The sequence below is a fragment of the Astatotilapia calliptera genome, chromosome 10 (genome assembly GCF_900246225.1).
Source record: "Astatotilapia calliptera chromosome 10, fAstCal1.2, whole genome shotgun sequence".
In the NCBI taxonomy this organism is placed as follows: Eukaryota; Metazoa; Chordata; class Actinopteri; order Cichliformes; family Cichlidae; genus Astatotilapia; species Astatotilapia calliptera.
In genome coordinates this window covers 4,815,340-4,828,853 of record NC_039311.1, presented here as the reverse complement: position 1 = coordinate 4,828,853, position 13,514 = coordinate 4,815,340, and the positions used below count along the sequence as shown (strand labels likewise).

Here is a 13,514-nt window from a genome sequence, read left to right as displayed (position 1 = left end):
TGTAAATAAAGAGAAAAACAAATGGAGACAGAACAAACTATATGTAACTTCTGGCAGCACGTTTAAACCTTACAACAACAAAACAGCAACAAGTTGACACATAATACATTTACTCCAACCCCAACATCCTGAGGGAATACTTATTTAACCCAAGTGGGAAACTACATTATGAAATTAAGTTTTACCACCCAGCTACATATATAACATATGTACAACTAGGGATGGGTATCGTTTAGGTTTTATCCGATACCGGTGCCAAACCGGTACTTTTGAAACGGTGCCGGTGCTTAAACGGTGCTCGAACCGGTGCTTAAAGAATGGAGAACACAAACTTTGTCCAAAAACCTCTTATGTTTTTATTTTTAGCAGTCCCTTTTTTTCTGCAAAATGATAACCAAGTTAGCCTTTTCTGTTGATACAACATACCTCCTTTGGTTGGAATTGGTGCTTAAACAATGGAAAACACAAACTTTGTCCTAAAACCTCTCATGTTTAGCTGGGTTTTTTTTGTAAAAAGATAACAATGTTAGCCTTTTCTGCAGCTATAGGGCATATATGGTATCACTCTATCAAACTAGAAGACAGCCGCATGTCACTACGATGGTGTTTATTAGTTCACCTTACATGCATTAATGTAATAACGTGGTTAGCCTACTCAATGTAAATTACATGCGAACAACATTAAGCGACTCACCCAGAGAAGAACGGCTGCTGCTGCCATCATCATCCGTCATCATTTCTGCTACACTGGCAGGGCTAGGGGCCAGGACTCTCCTCTTCGGGTTCTTGGGGGATGTTGCTAACTCCGGGTCTGATAACAGGCACCACACCCGCAGTAGATGTGCTCGGTGTGAGCTCTTGCAGCAAGCTATCAAATACGGTGCATTTCTCGGCTTTTAAAAAAATGCTATACGTCGCCAGGTGTTTCATCAGATTTGAGGTGTTACCTCCTTTGCACAGTATCACCTTAAAGCACTTGTTGCAGGCTGCTGAGTTTGCATCTTTTGCTGTGAAGTACAGCCAGACTTTTGACCGCTTCACCTTGGGCATTTTTAATCTGTAGCTCTGCTCTAAAAGGACGTACGTACCTGGGCCTGCCTACTATCCTTGGAAAGTTAAAATGATTGGCTAGAATTCAAAGTGTATGACATTTCAAGAAAATAAAGCACCGAAATGTGCGCTGCTTTTCGGTCTGGTTACTACCGGTAACTACCGGTATCTGGTGCCATTACCCATCCCTACGTACAACTGAAAGCGCTTGGTTCCACAGTTTTCTGTGCACTATTTCTACAGAACATTGCTCTTTATCTGGTTGACTCATTCCTACTGATGTGTACTAGTGACCTCTTTTTCTAGGAGATGACCTCCCAGCCATCCATGAATCCTGACAAACAGCCTGGACTGTTGTCTGATCAACTGGAAGCTGGAACTCCACCCAATATAGAAGGCAAATAGAGAAAATAGGGCAAGTAACTAGTGGTAGAATGAGTGGTGACATTATAGGTGTATATAAACTCAAGAAAATACTCTGACCCATGTGTCCTTTTTCTGGTGGGACTGTTCTCAGTAAATCCAGAAATGCTTGGTTGTACAGAATAGTTCTGTGGTCTGGAATGAGTTGTTCCAGTCTTCTTCTAAAACAGTTTGAACAGTTCTGCTCATCTCTGACCGTAGGTAAAGCTCACGTACAGTATCTTCATAGACAGAGTATTAGATTATTTTGCATTAATTACACGTGTATGCTAAATTTTCATGGGAATGTTTCTAAATGAAATATCAGATGATGTATTTACAAAAAAGTAAAGAATCTCAAACTCATGGGTCAGTAATCTCAGCAAACCACTACAGGAGTTACAAAAACAACCAAAATGTATCCAGAGCTTTATTTTTGATGAAGAAACCTGAAGAAATGTAATCAAAGAAAGCATTAAGACCACAATCAACTGTGAGCACTGCAGTCTGAAACCAAAGTGGTCTGAATAGCATTGATCTTCCCTCCTGATTGCACATGTGCTGTCATGCTCTTTCATTTTCATTCACAGTGACCTTTGACACAATGAAGGTATACTTACAAGTCTTATTTGATCTGTCACTGGAGGCTAGGACTGGCAAACAGTAAAAGGCTACACTTTTAGTGGACCACTGTGATATTGTATGCACTCAGCATTGTGCTATAGTTTGCCATCTCCCATTAAAATGAGAATGTCTGCTGTGAGTGTTATTTTGCTTTATTAGATCAATTTTCGGTTCTAACAAATGAGCTAGCTGTGTGTATTCATGGTGTAATTACTTTCCCTTTCCAATTTGCCAGACAACACAGCTCTGTCCTGGAAATATAATGGGTTACTTTGCATGAAACATAGCTAAAGTAATAACAGAATATTAGCTTACCTCTCCACAGGAGTCCAGTGAGATGGGGGGTCAAATTCAATGCAGGAGACTGGCAGTCTGTTCGTAATCACTGTGTAAAATCTAGCATTGTCTGATCTGTCTATGTGTGTGATTACTGCTCCCTGGAAGTGGATATGATGAAACAGGAGTATGAAATGGCAAATTATTTCAGGTTGCAGTCTCTAATTTCAGTCACACAGATTTTGTTTTTGGCTTCCTGGTTGCATCCTCAGAAAGATGTATTCTGCAGCTCTCTTTACAGCAAAATTGGTTTCATAAGGTTTTTTTTTTTTTATCCTTTTTAGACTTTTAAATTAATAATATCCAATTGAAATTAGTGAAATTATTACTTTGCTAGTTGGAAATACTATGCATGTTACTGAATCACTGCCTTTTCTTTCCTTCATGTAGTCCTACTGAAAATAAGGCAGCTAGCTGCTAGGCATGAATGGCTTCTGTCACACACCGTAACAGCTGGCCGGGGCTGCCTGTTAACGGCAGGTGAGAGATGGAATGGAGTCGGAAGAGCTTGTATGTGGAGGGGAGACAATTTTGTTCAGGCTCTCTAGGGTATGTGTGTTGTGGGGAGGGCCATAATTGCAGTTGCCACTTCACCAACCCATCTCCCCGCTACCCTGCCACCAGTGCAGAATGGGAGAATTGGAAGAGTCATTTCATCTCACAGGAAAGGAATGGATGGGAGCTCTGTGGGGTGGGGAAGCAGAGGAGGCTAAATTACAGAGCAGCACAGTGCGCTAGCCGGCTGTGGGCTCTGACCCTCTGTCCTGACACCACTTGGTGCCTGAGAAAAAGACTATTTTGAACAAGGTGCGCATCTTCTGCAAGAAACTGCAGAGGTCGGGCACAGTTGCATCCTGCATAACTTCATACAATCCTATACTGCAGTCATGTGAAAATTGCATTGTTCAGTATAGAAACATAAATGACTTTTTCACGGTTTATTTGCAAATATATTACTAAATGTATTAATAAAAGAACAGCAACAGTTTAAAGTCATGAACAACACTTGTTACTACAAGCTTTGGCTCTAAAACTGACCACATCACAGTAAGTCCAGTCTTGTCAGGTCAGGTAATGCCATTCATTACTTGCCATTATACCAATAAGCTCTCTCAGCTAAACCACAGGTGGGGGCATAGGAGGTCTCTGCTACACAGCCAATAGAGACAACAAACCAGAAATATAGACACCAGACATCTTTGACAAAGTGAGGAGCAGCGAGCTTGTTTTTGTGTAGGAGAGAGCAACAAAATGAATATCATGATGTGTCAAAGATAAGACATCTTTTAGTAACAATAGGCTGAATTTTATTCCAGACATTTTAGAAAACAAGGAAATATGTTTCCAGTGAGGAAAGTGATGCATCAGAGGCAACATCAATCCTCAAAACACCTCTCCAGTGTTCTCAGGAATCAGTCGCTCAAGAAAAGAAAACCATGGTTTAAACAGCCACGGCTGTTCCAAAACCCAGTGGAAGAGATTAAGTAAAGAGGAGAGTAGAGTGACACCAATGCTGTAATATATTTCAAGGTTTGCTCTTACGGCTTAGTGCCAATACAAACGCATTCAGGATTCCTCCATGTCCTCGTCATCTCACAAATTGAAAGGACAGCCAAGTCATAAAATGCAAAATTGTTGTCCGTCATTCAAAATAACCGCTTTTATTACCCATTTTGGTCCTTCATCATAACCAGTTTCTGCTGTTGGTGACCCATTCAGCTACTGTCTTCAGAGAGACATCCACACAGCTTATAGTACAAGTGCCAAACCTCATCCCCACTCATTACAGAATACAGTCAGTATATGAAACCCACTGGATGGTTAACCCCAGCAGATAAACAAGAGCTTAATGTTTGCTTTGACACCACAATCTGCCCCTCTCATCATAATGTGTGGTGGCAAACAGACGGGACGCCCAGCCCTGTCATATACCCCTATCAGTTCGTATATATGCAGAGAGCGTTGGAGAAAGCAGAAGGTGCGTCTCGCTTCACAGCCCTAAAATTAATGGTTGGGGCAAGGGGTGGGGGGGGGGGGGGGGGGGTGCTCTCAATATAGAGTGATGGCAAAGAAAGAGGTCTCTGAGAAGAAGTGGAGATAAAGAAATGGATTCTTATAGGAGCAGAGACAGTAGAGAGACAATAGAGCTCTAGTCTAAATGGCAATCCACTGGATCTCTTGCCCATATTTCCTTTTATTCACACTGTGGGACTGAATCCAAGTTGAGAAAAGCCAGCAAGAGAAACAGGAAATTAGTTGCCCACCTAATAGCTGGACTGCTTTACCACCTCCCCCTCGTATTTTTTTCCTCTTTTTTCTTTTCATCCCTGAGGGAAGTTGGATAACAGCCATTCCCATTGAAAGGTGGATCAATAAAGAGATATATTGTCATCTTAGAGCGCCACCCTCCTAATCAATTAATCTATACTAGAATTCGTTCATTGGATCCTCTTGAGGGGGTTGTCCTCTTATTACCCGCTATGAGTTTAAAAAAAGGTGCAGACATATGGGGGTCTCATTACTAGAAATGGAGAAGAAACCTTGAAAAGGTTCAAATGTCTCGTTATAGATGCAGATGATAAGCATTTAATGGCATTTCAAGGTAACAGTGATTTCACCACGAGTGGGTCTGCCTACCGAGATTATAAGCAATAGTCTTAATGACTTATTTTCCCCGCTCTGCTGCATCATCAGATATAGGGGCATATGCATGTGATTCAGAATGTACAGAGTGCCTCGTAGGCAGTGTGCCACTGATTCCATCTTAATAGTCTGTTATTTTCTGCTTCAAGTTTTGGTTATTTCCAACTTAAAAGTGTTCTCTCAAGGTTAGCCTTTCAGGGATTTTAAAGGTACTTTAAAAGATGAACTTGCATTGTTGAAAAAACATTTTTAGCTTTAAATCAGAGCTCAAGTTTGGGGCAGCTAAATAGCAATTATTTTAAGCATTTGCACAATGAATTCACAGAAGGCTAATCTCTGACATCAACAGCTGTGGGCGTATATATCTGAGAGACTTTTACTTTCCCTCTTCCTCAGCTTTATCAGCTCTTGTAATTGTCGGCATGCAAAACTGCTCCTTGAACACTCCCAGCAATATCAGGACTGCCATCACTGTTTTTATACATTAATGGTGATTTATAGCCAGGAAGGAAGTGGTTCTGGTAAAGGATGTTGGCCATTTCTCTGTGGGAAGAACAATACATCAGTTCATATGGTCTTTTAAGCGCGAAAATAAGGAAAATCTTTTTTGCCTTCCAGTAACGAACAGGAGAAAATTATGATGGCAAATTCGAGAAAAGAAAATACCAAGGTTTGCCATGTGTAGCGCTCCATCTTTACATCAAAAGGTCATGAAATTAGATGAGACGACCCAAGACAGAGAGATGGAGGAAGGCTGTGAAATAATGTGACAAAGAACTAAAAGTACACATGCAGCTAATTTAAAAAGCAGGAAGTAAAACTAGGTTAAAAAAACAAAGCAAAGCAAAACTATCCTTCAAAGTTAAACAATAAAACTGTACAACAAAAACTGTAATTGGCAGCACAACTCAAAATATAATAAGAATGCTCATCTCAAAAACACAACCACACCCTGGGAATATCATATCATGTGGACTATCAGTGTCTCAATGTCTACTGTGTCTTTATTTGTTCAACTCTAAAAGTGGAAAACTGGAACACAATGCATATGATGAATATAATGCATTCTTTAAAAACACAACAATAAATCCACCTATTGTACTTACAATGGTCCTCTACTAGCCATGTACTGGCTCCTTAAAATGACCCCCTATTTTAAAAGACACAAAGAAAGAACAAAATATGTCATTTTCCATTTAATGGACATCTCCAAGGTCACTTATTGTTCTGTCCTCAGAGTCAGTCACATCTATAGACATCCTTGGACAGGAAGTAATACATTTCTACATGACACTTCATGAATCATCAGGTTTGACCTACAACAATGCTGCTTAAAGAAGAAGGATGAAGCCAAAAGAAATTGTATACTTTTTAAGAATTAATCTGTCTCCACAACTACTCAATGCCATTGGGACAGCTTCATATACTGAAAGCACTCTTTAGAAAACCCTTCATGGTGAGAAGTGCAAGAGATTAATTTTCCTTAAAATGACAAAGCACTGATAGTTTGTTGTTTGCATCACACATGCATGCAAAATGAGCTCTGTCTCATCTTAAATAAACGAATAGACTTTTAAATAACAAGTCTCTTTCCTTTTGATTATTTTGGAGCTTATATGTAAATGATATGTGTGTGGTACGTTGGTCTGAAAGCCTGATTTGGTTTCCATAAATTGATGTTTGGGGGATGCTTGATATTTCTCACTCTTCTGAAAGGCATTTGAAAGCCATTCAGAGTGGAACAGTTAAACAGCCTGCAGAAACAGTGCAGCCTCGGCCAAAAGAGGGGAAAAAAAGATCCTTCATACATCATAGGCTCCTTTCACTTAAAGTCATTAGTTTATTTATAAATGTAGGCTCAGCTGCCCAGTGCATTACTTAATATGACGATACGTTTGTCTTGAAGCGTGCTTGCCATGTGCTGAATTCAACTCTTTCAGTGGATCTGTTCTAAACAACTGTGGAAACACTCTTTTTTATTTGGATTGACATTTATTGTTTGTAGATTCCAGAGACTCTGTTCAAACACTGGCTGGTCTAGAGGTAGGGCAATGAAAAGTCTCCTGCCAACCAAACCATCAATTAGCCTCTATATATTATAGAGGCCGTCTTTTCCTATGCTGCCAGGAATTCCAGGAAATGTTTTAATGCTGGCATTTCACAAAAGTTGACTCTACGTGGCCTTTACAATGCTTTCAAATGAATAGCAAAAATTATGCCCTTTCCACACGCAAATCTTTGTGCGTGGAAAGGGCAAAACTCTGTGGTCTATGGCTCAGCTGCAAATGTGTTGCACAGCACCAATCCACACTGATGGGCTGTCATTGTAATTCAGTTCCTAATGTGGATAATTAGTCTGAATTCATGGAGTGCTTGATTCCACTGACAGCTATGCCAAATGTTTGATGAAAGCACCAAAGTAGCGGCATCAGTCACAGACAAACGGAAATGCGTTTAAGTGGAGGGCCTCATCATGTTTTATTCAATCACAGAGCAATGCTCAATTAATCAGTTTCTGCAATTAAATTAAACATGTACATGCATAAAACATGAAAGAAATATCAGGGGTGTTTAAGTGGCGCTTGCTTCTCATTTTTCCTGTTAACCCAAAAAGAGAGAATTTATTTTCAGCTCTCTGCAGCAGACACTGTGACCTTACTGATGTGGAATTATTTCTGTTTCATGCAATGCTGAGAACACAGCGAGACAGAATGTGTTAAAGCTCAACTTAGTATGCGCAGCTTGATGCAAACCACCATTCAATGCATTTCTATAAATGTCAAGAGCTGTGTGTTTACCAGGTCTTTCTGACCCCTAATATTTATTCAGCTCAACAGCACTCTAGCCAATCATTCCTTATTGCAGAATTGTGGCTCTTAAGTCAAGTTTCATTGGCTGCAGTTTGCCGTATCTCCTGGCACATGTAATATTGCTTTTCGCTTTCCATCAGTTGCAGGCAGAGCCTGTGCTCAGATAAATAGTGACATTTTGCAGCAGTGTGGGGGGCTTGTTTGCATCTTTTAGTGCCTGAGTCATTTCTATCGCCTTATTTGTATACATAGCATCACAGTCGGCACAATCAAAGGTCGTACACATGTAAGAGAAATTTGCATTTGGATTCAAACTATTGCCAAAATTATTTATGCCTGTGTGTTTAGATAACAGCCATGAGATAAAAGCTGACATTTGCGCCTCATTGAGTATTATGAGTTCAGTTTAAGAAAAAAAAAGGTGGTTTCTGAATGAATGCAAAGATCATGAATCTTTGCAGCACTACATTAGCATTCATGCTCTTCATAGCATGTTCAAGGATGCAAAATATTCATATATATAACTATATAGATGTAAGATAAAGTGTCCAAGCTGTCTTTGATTGCATATTATACATCTGGACTTTTTTGAACAGCATGGTGACTTCTTCTCAATGCTGAGGAAAATTCACAGCTTAAGTGGGAAACATCTTACCAGCGCATGGAGGACACAGAAACGGAGTAACAGAGACAAAGTACAAAACTGTTTGGATTACTTGTGGGATTCTGTATTGGTTACTCGTCTCTAATCTTCATCTAAGTTACAATTATAGCCAAAATACAATCTGACGAAACACTAACCGTATCTACTTTTCATGTCCAGATCAAGCACACTGAGTAATCACCCACAGTAATGGCTGAAAAAAAAAAAAACAAGTAAATATTTCCATTAGTAACTTTTGCCATTTTATTATTAATCCAGGCAGATGTTATGGGAGTTACGAGAAGGTTCACAAACGTTTTGCTTCAACTGTAGTTGCCTCTGTTGTGTCTCTAAGACCCTGAAGTTTATTTAAATCTGAATTTAACAGAAATGACTAACTGGTCATGGTCCTATCGTGTTTTGTTGGTTAGAAGGTATACGAACATTACATACATAGCCTGACAAGGTTTCACTGTAATGGTCCCTCGGAGGCTCCCGCAACATACGCATTGAAATTGAGCGCACTGGCCCTTTAAGAGAATGGTACTGGAGTGGTAAAGTTAGTCGGAATTAAACAAGGATGAACCGGAGGCATGCTGAGTCTGCCTTCAGCATACTGTTACAGCAGGCTGGTGGTTTTGTCACAGCTTAACTGAGATGTGCTTTTGTTAATAGTGTAGATTCTCCCTCTCTCTCTGTGTAGATAGATAGATAGATAGATAGATAGATAGATAGATAGATAGATAGATAGATAGATAGATAGATAGATAGATAGATAGATAGATAGATAGATAGATAGATATTCCGGAGTCGAAACTATTAGATGAGGTGCCATTCAACCCTGACAGGTTGAATGATTTCTGTAACCAATCATTCACATTTTGTTAGGTCAGTCAGGACCTGCCGGCTCCACTGGCATTAACACAGCTGTTTTTTAATATTCATTTTCCAGTGATTACCCTCTTAAAGATATGCTTCTCTAACTTATCAATTTATAATATAGCCGTAGGCATTGCATCAGGTTGCTTCATTAGAATTTTATTTTGAAAGCACAAGCGGAAGCCGGTAATGCCATTGTGGCCACTGTTACCGTGGTGCGCTTTGGCTCCGGGAGCGCACTGTTTGCTGCTGAGGCTCAGTGCTGGTGGCGGAGCGACAGAGAGGGACGGAGCAGTGACACACATGGAGCTGAGCTTTTAACAAAGTGGACGTTTCGTCCTGGTACGATGACTCCGGCTACTTTGGGGCTGTTTTTCTACAGGACTAAGCCCTGATGAATGTTTCTCCTCTGTTAAAAACAAACAAAAAGAGGAAAAAACGGGACTCATTGACCGGGCGCCGCCTTCACCTTACTCCCAGCCGCCCCTCCGATCATCACCTGCAGCTTGCTTTGTACGACACTAAACGCAGATTTTGCAGAAGCGTTGAGGGATTAAAGTTTGAACTTATGGTTTATTTGTAGAGCGGCTGAGATGCTGCCTGCGGAGTCCGCTGCTAGTTGCTGACATTTCATACCATAGGCTGGCGCTCATTTGTGGGTCTGTGTGGAAATTATAAGTGCTGCTGCTGCTGTTTTGACAGCCTAAAGACTGCCACCAACCTTATCTACCTATGTGCACATTTGTATAATGGAGTACAGTCCGGCTCTGGTTCCCTTACTGGTTGTATTTGCACTCGGAAGTTTGGCATATGGTAAGTTTTAAATTGCTTATTTTGTGGTTATGGTTATCAAACAAACAAAACACTTGTACAATGTCCGTTATAAAGTTTACAAAGTTACTATTTCACATCAGTCAGCTGATCTTGTAGGAAGCCCCCTTTATGTCAGCATTTGTGCATAAGTGAGTAATCCTCCTAGATGATGTCACTTAAAAGGCCACTTAGAAACAACAGACAGCAGAGTAGCCCATATGCAGCTTTACTGTGTGACCTGCCCAGGGGATACTGGATTATCACCAGCATCTGCTCCCCACAGAAATCTGACTTTGCTGGCTCATTTATCTCTAGCATTGGGCCCATTAGATGAATTATGGACACAATGCAATTGTGAAACAAAAACCCTTCAGTTTGTTCTCCACTACTGTAAGTGAGTGTGGCAGGGTTGAAAGTTTGAGTCCCTCTGTGGACAGCATTGCTAAAAAATGCATGCTTTCTTGCTACTGTACAAGGTTTGGTGGAAAAAGCCTTTACCAGCTGCTGCTGCGTGTAAAATGTTAAGCAGCTCCTCTATGTCCCAGTCTGTGTGGTGGAGAGTACCAAACAGTGTAGGTTTAAGTGTCACCGAATCCCTGGATATAAATGTATGATGCACAATATTGGCTTTTGTTGTTTCATGACTCTGCCTTCAGACGTATGCATATGGTGCTTTTGATTTCAGCTTTCAGAAGCGAAATCTGCCACATACGCACACTACGAGTCATAGTATGGCTCTTTCTTGTAGACATCAGACACCTCTGGGATGATAGAGATATGTTTAAATGAGACTGCTGGATCCTCAGATCCTCCATCAATCACACGTGTATAACTGAAATTGCTGCCAGTTGGCTACAGGCTCTTTGTCAACATGCATTCATGTCTGTGTTCAGCACAGATGAACCTCCATGTGCGACGTACTAAAGCAATGTTTTTTGACACAAGTGGGATGATATCGTTTGTGTCAGTGTGGTGTCTTTGGGCCCAGCCCCACTGCTGAGGCTCCCTTTTACAAGCCTGTAAACATTGCCTATGAACTCAGCATCTGTGAAAGTGCTCCTTCACTGACTCCAGATGCTCCTCTGGGACTATAAAGGCTGGATTAAAGCTGCTTATTTTCACTTTAGCAAACACATGGTGAGTTAAAAAAAAGAGAGAACTGTACTGTTTTTAGCAGCAGACTCCCCCCCCCCCCCCCCCCCCGTCGGTAAATTTACATTTAAATGTGTGTTCTTGTCACACTCTGATACTGTTATACAAAGTGGCATAGATTAAAAGGAAGAAGAAGCTTCAGATCAGTGCCAGCACAGATATATGTGGAGAAGAAGACGCAATGAAGAAGAGTTTAGGAATGATTCTTCATGCCTCGTCTTCGTGTGAAGGGGCCGTTCATGCGGAGCCAGAGTCACGGAGTCTGGTCTCAGACTGTTTTTCCAGTAATATGACACTGGAATCTGCCAATCACCGCTGTCACTATCAGTCACCTCGATGACCTCAGGAAACTCTTCTCCAATGACTGTCAGTGACTCATGTGTTTACAATGTACTTTATTGATGTGACTTCAAGGCAGGAGCTGAAAACAGCTGCTTTGTTGCAATGTGGATGTCCTCACCAGACTAGTTGCCAGATGAAATAGCCGACACCAAACCTAGATAACCACTCTGTAATTACAGTCTGAGCACACAGCTCAATTTCCTTTAGGGAGGGAAGTACCGTGGGGTGTAATGTGGCTGAAATAGCACAATTACCGAGATGGCCATTGTTTAAAACCCTTTCTTCTGTTTCTGGCAGTTGTGCATTTTGCGCACAAGGTTTTTCAGACATGCTGTCAGCCTCAGTGAGTTACAGTGGAGGAGGTTTGGAGGGGTTTAATGGATTGATCAAGGACAGTTTGACAGGAGTTATAACTGCTGCCGAGATTGTATTGAGATGTCTGAGTAGTCCTCTTTAAAGTTGGGGCACAACCACTAGATCCTGGTGGCAAAAAGACCAGTTCACTCTAAAACCAAAACCACATGAATGACTAAAGTAAAAAGATGTGTATTTTTATTTTTCCGAATTTCTAAGATGTGTCCCACAGAGATGAATGTGCTGTTTGAAAAATGCTTTTTGCACAAACCCATGGACGTACTAATGGACACTGATACAAAACAGTTCTTGTGAATTCTGTTGGCAGTCAGTAACCAGTACAGTGTTTCAAAAATGAGATAGCACCGTTCCATTTAGGTGGCTATTCAGATGGAAGCCCAGCGCGAGACTTTTACCAGCTGCACTCCACATTGTAAACCTAGATTTACTTTGTTATTTTTATGTTACAGTCATCACTGCCGACTGGAATGGCTCCTAACAGCGCTCCAATATGCAGTAGCTCATTTTGTTTTTGCTTTTGGAATATTGACAACATTCCTTTTTCTGCAGAAAGAAAAAAGACACAAAAAGCTTTGTAGTCATTTCCGAGAACAAACATGCACTCGCACAGTGAGCGTACCTTCCTCCTCCCCCCACCTGCCTGCCCATCTGTTCTGCACAGATCAATTAGGCTGTCAATACATTCAAGCATGATGCACTGAAATGAGGCACAGTGTAGCATTCAAGCTACAAGAAGATCATAACTTGCGCCGGTTGAAAAATAACACTCGAAATCGGGGCAAGGAACTAAAACTCCTCCTCCTGTTACCTCAGAATCAGCAGCGTTAATCATCCATCCACTTTCTGAATCTTATTTGAGTAGTTTTGCTTTTTTTTCAAGCTGCTGGTCAACCAGTTCTAGAAATGAATAATAAGTAATGCTAAAAAAAACATGAGGTGAATTTGCGTATGCTAGTCGTTGAACAGCCGCTTATTATGCGTACCCATGATAATAGAATTTCACAGTCACAAATATCCATTACACATCAGATTGACTGCACCTCATGATGCATTAATAACAAGTTATTTGTGTACTGGGCTGTAGTAAATAAATAAAAGCACTTTGTAAACATGTCAGTGGGGTGTTTTTGCTCGTTCATCTGCAAACTAAGGCTTGCGCTCCCTCTCTTAATGGCACTGCTTATTATCTATGCTGCATGTTCCTACCACAGCGAGCCAAAATCAACAAACACTGAGCTCCTTCTTCATCAGGCATCAAGGGAAAGGACTTAAACTCATCTCTATTTAGCAGCGGGTGCTGGCAGGCCAAGTTACCGTAGCACTCCCTACTCCTTGAAGGTCTCAAGTGCAACTGCCTTTAGGGCCCAACACAGTATACCTAAGCTTCCAGCCTTGGGCTGCAGACAGATGGATTTCATTAACATTAGATTTCAGACAAAGATATC

The 13,514-nt window shown here is 41.0% G+C and overlaps 1 protein-coding gene across 6 annotated transcripts in view; it reads left to right on the top strand.

Moving 5' to 3' along the window:
- Nucleotides 1-13,514, top strand: part of robo3 (roundabout, axon guidance receptor, homolog 3 (Drosophila)) — a 166,724-nt gene that overhangs the window by 66,830 nt on the left and 86,380 nt on the right. Inside the window, exon 1 of one of the 6 annotated variants that reach the window (XM_026183141.1) lies at nt 9,611-10,200. The exons of the other annotated variants lie outside the window; for them this stretch is intronic. Within the exon in view, the coding sequence (XP_026038926.1) occupies nt 10,137-10,200 (64 nt within the window). The 5' untranslated portion in view covers nt 9,611-10,136. Of the gene's footprint in view, nt 1-9,610; nt 10,201-13,514 lie in introns of those variants that run through there. 6 annotated transcript variants of the gene reach the window in all.